At 64.7% G+C, this 3,880-nt stretch overlaps 1 protein-coding gene across 1 annotated transcript; it reads left to right on the top strand.

Moving 5' to 3' along the window:
• Positions 1 to 87: 87 nt before the first annotated feature.
• On the top strand, positions 88 to 2,603 carry EMIHUDRAFT_117142 (hypothetical protein; the record flags this gene model as incomplete). The annotated part of the gene is made up of 4 exons (XM_005773884.1): positions 88 to 596; positions 648 to 1,424; positions 1,566 to 1,827; positions 1,956 to 2,603. The coding sequence occupies 4 exons, from the start codon at positions 88 to 90 to the stop codon at positions 2,601 to 2,603; spliced, it is 2,196 nt and encodes a 731-aa protein (XP_005773941.1).
• Between the last annotated feature and the right edge of the window lie 1,277 nt (positions 2,604 to 3,880).

Here is a 3,880-nt window from a genome sequence, read left to right as displayed (position 1 = left end):
CACCCTTCACTCTATGTGCGCATATGAAACGGGTCTCGCTGGTGGAACCGTTATTCTTTTTCCCCGGCCGGCACCAGCGCTTTTGGCATGCCGTCAGCAGCCCGCCTCTCCACGGTGCTCGCAGCCGGCGTCTTTTTCCTCGTAGCCATGAACGTGCTCTTCGACGCACGGGGTGAGACCCACCGCCAGGTCGCGGTCTCCGAGCGGCCCACCGAGGCGCTCACCCGCATCCGCCGCGAGCAGTCGGCGATGCAGCGGGCACTGGGTGGTGCTCCCGGTGCGTCCGACCCGCCCGCGCAGCGGTCGAGCGCGGCCGCACAGCTGCCAGTCACGGCGGTTCAGCATCCGGCCACGCCGGCGGCGGCACCGCGGCCGCAGGCGGGAATCGTTGCGCAGCCGCAGCCAGTCAAGCCGGTGCCAGGGCCAGCGTCGGACGAGGCCAAGGCGCTGGCCGCCGCCAATGGCGGCGCGTCCAAGCTCCCGCCGCCGCTCGACAAGCTCGAGCCGGGCACCGACATCTTTGTCTCGTTTTCGTCCGCCTCGATGTCGCCGTTTGCGCTCAACTGGGTCGCAAACCTGAGGCACGCGCGAGGCGAGTCGCTGCGCTGAGCGGGCGGGCCCGCCACGCGGCGCATTCCTCTCCGTAGGCGCGCCGGCATCCACGAGCTGATGGTTGGCGCGCTCGACGAGGGCATGACCAAGATCTGCGAGGAGCACGGCATCCCCACCCTCTCAATCGAGGCAAACTCCATCAAGAACCGCGGCGCCGCCAACCTGCGCTTCGACTACTCGGCGTACAAGCGGATGGCCGCGATGAAGGTCCAGTTCTACTCCAACATCCTCCGCCTCGGATTCAACGTGTGGGCGTGCGACGCCGACACGGCTTGGATGGCCCACCCGGCACCCTCGGCAAGAGAGGCCCCGTGCGGGGGAGGGGCGCAACGTCACAGCTGTCGGCGTGAGCAGGCACCCTTCGTCAACGAGTACCCCATGCAGTACGTTGACATCCTCACCACCACCGACTGCATAGACGTCGAGGGCGACACGAAGGGCGGCTGCTGGCACGTCGACCACAACACGGGCCTTGTGTACATGCGCGCGCGGCAGGGAGTGCTCGACTTCACTGCGGCGTGGAAGCAAAAGATCGAGACGACGCGAGACGTCATGATCCGCGACCAGGCGGCGCTCAACCTGCTGATGCGCGAGGGGTTCCGCTCCAAGGAGTGGGAGCCTCCGCCCGACCCGCAGGGCAGGACAAAGGCGCGCCCTATCTACAAGGCGTGGAACGACCGGCTCAAGATCGCGCGGCTGCCGCTGCGCTATTTTGCAAACGGGCACACCTTCTTCGTGCAGCGCATGTACGCGCGCAAGGAGGCTGACGGCTCGGACCACCCGCCGCCCTTTGCGCTCCACATGACCTACCAGTGCGCCTCCCCTCCCCCGAGACAGCGCCACCGCCGCCGCCCGCGCCGCCGGACCCGCCCGGCGCCTCCGCCGCCGCCGCCGCCGCCGCCGCCGCCGCCGCCCTCGAATCGCGTCGGCCACGAGCACCCCCGCTCCGGCAGGTACGGGGATTCGTCCAAGTTTGCGTACGGCAAGCGGCAGCGGATGCGCGAGGCTCGCGTCTGGTGGGTGGACCCGCCCTCGTACTTTAGCGAGGGGCGGTACCTCGCCGTCGCGCCCGAGGGCGCCGCGCTGCCGATCGACACTCTTCCAAACAGCGTCACTACCGCCGAGGCCGCCGGCCGCTTCAACAAGGAGGATTCGCACTTGCGCGAGACGTTGCGCGATGCGCTGGGGCTTGCCACCGCCCTGAACCGCACGCTCGTCTTGCCACGGATGCTCTGCTACTGCGACAATATCTGGAAGGAGATGAAGCACTGCAAGGCTTCGCCTCCTCCGCTCGCTCTAGCCAGGCCCCGTCCCGCCACTCCGACGCGTCCCCGCCCCTCCAGGTGGGCGGTGCCTTTGGAATGACTCTCCCCTTCGACTGCCCCGCCGACCACATACTGCCGCTCGTCGGCTGGTTCGAACAGGGCGTCGCCTTTCGCGAGCCTGGCTTCTTGACCGATCCGCGGCTCTCGCCCGACATCAAGTCGAGCTGGGTGCGCGTGGACGCGCCGCCGATGTCAGCCAGCCAGGCGCGCGACGCGCTGCGCCCGTACGAGCATGTGCGCGTGCTCGAGTTCAAGTCCACCTTCCGAAAGTTTTGTGGCTTTGAGGACGCGACTGCGGGTGCCTCTTTTGAGCGGGTCGCAAAGGCGGTCGTGCCGTACCACCGCACCTTTTGCGCCGAGGATTGGACGCCCGAGAGCTGCGTCGGCCCCCGCAAGGGTTGTGTGCCCTTTTATGCGCCGTGCTGCCACGGCTCTCCCGGAAGGCACTTCCCGTGCGTCTACCTGAACAAGCCACCCGATTTCAAGGGCCACGCCATCAGCGATCGGCCAGCCTTTTGCCCAGCACCCGACCCGCACGGCTCGACGCCGGCGGTGCACGAGGAGCGCGTCGTCGACTACCCCGATCTGTCGCCCAACCCGCGCTCGCGGCAGTTCCACAAGATCGTCGACGACTTTCGGAAAAAACCGGGGCGGCAGAAGAGATAGAGCCGCCGTCGGTGCGCGCGTGTGCCAGTCCAGCGCTGCGATGAGGCCGGTCGCGGTCCGCGATCGTCTCTCCTCTCGTTCGAATTCATATTTCATCCACAGACACCGGGAAAAAATCGATTTGATTCCAACCTCCGCCAACCCCCCAACGCACAGTAGAGATAGGTGTCCGTTTTTATTTATTTAACCCCAACGCCCAAAGGTGTGTGCCGCGTGAGAGCAAATTGGAGTCCAGCAACTTTTCCCCCTCGCTGGCGCGTGCCGTGGCGCGTGGCGGCGGGGGCCGGGGGCGCGGGGGGGGACACCTAAAGTGTACTGGAGATTGTATATCTGAGGTGAAGAACAGCCAGCGCAGGCTCGGATCTCACTCTCACACGCACACACCTTAGGTTAGGTTTAGGTAGAAAGGTGAAGAACAGAGTTTGGCTCGGACTGTGGACACCAACGCGCGTGTATGTGGGTGGAGGCAAGACAGTAGGAACTGAGGAACTGTGCTCACTTTGTTTGGGGTGGGCAGTGGTGCTAGCTGTCGCCCATGCATCCTTGGGCGTCTGTGCCTCTTCCTATCTCTCTTCGCAGTGTCCGCCAATGTTAGTGCCAGTGCGCGCCAGTCCCGTGCCCAGTAAAAGAAAGAAAGAAAACAGACAACCCAAGGGAGGGATGGGAGGACGGCACGCCGCCACCACACAGGGATTTTTAGGAGAGGTGTGTGATGCGCTAGCCGTCGCCCACCCTACCTAGGGAGTCTGCCTCTTCCTATCTCTCTTCTCAGTCTCTCGCCGCTTCTCGCTGCAACCTTCATTCATGCCACCTCGCCCAGTGTCGTGCGAGGGAGCTGTTGCAAAATTCTCTTCTTGTGGTGTACCTGTGTTAGTGCCAGTGCGCGCCTGTCCCGTGCCCAGTGTTGTGCGAGGGAGTTTGGTTGTAAAATTCTCTTCTTGTTGCGCACTGAAGTTTGGCGTCGTATCGGTCACTCTTAAATTTTGCCCGCGCACGCTTACTTGCCCCCCCACTGGAGCGTGCATGAAGTGCCACCCGATTCCGGGCTTGCCGCAGCTCGAGATTGAATGCGAGCAGCCCAAGTGTCTGTCAAAGTTGCCGAACCTGCCGTGCTTCCCAAAGCCCACGCCTCTGGTCCGCCCCGACAAGGTCGAGCGCCCGACGGGCTACAAGGGGCCGGAGGTGGACGAGACCCTAAAGAATGTGCTCCAGCGCTGCGAGACTGCAAAGGAAGCAAACCTGCAGCGGACCCGATCCACAGAGGAAGCTGTGCGCGA

This window comes from Emiliania huxleyi, assembly GCF_000372725.1.
Source record: "Emiliania huxleyi CCMP1516 unplaced genomic scaffold EMIHUscaffold_323, whole genome shotgun sequence".
Taxonomy (NCBI): Eukaryota; Haptophyta; order Isochrysidales; family Noelaerhabdaceae; genus Emiliania; species Emiliania huxleyi.
The sequence above is the reverse complement of the archived record's forward strand: the minus strand, read 5'-3'. Positions and strand labels throughout refer to the sequence as shown.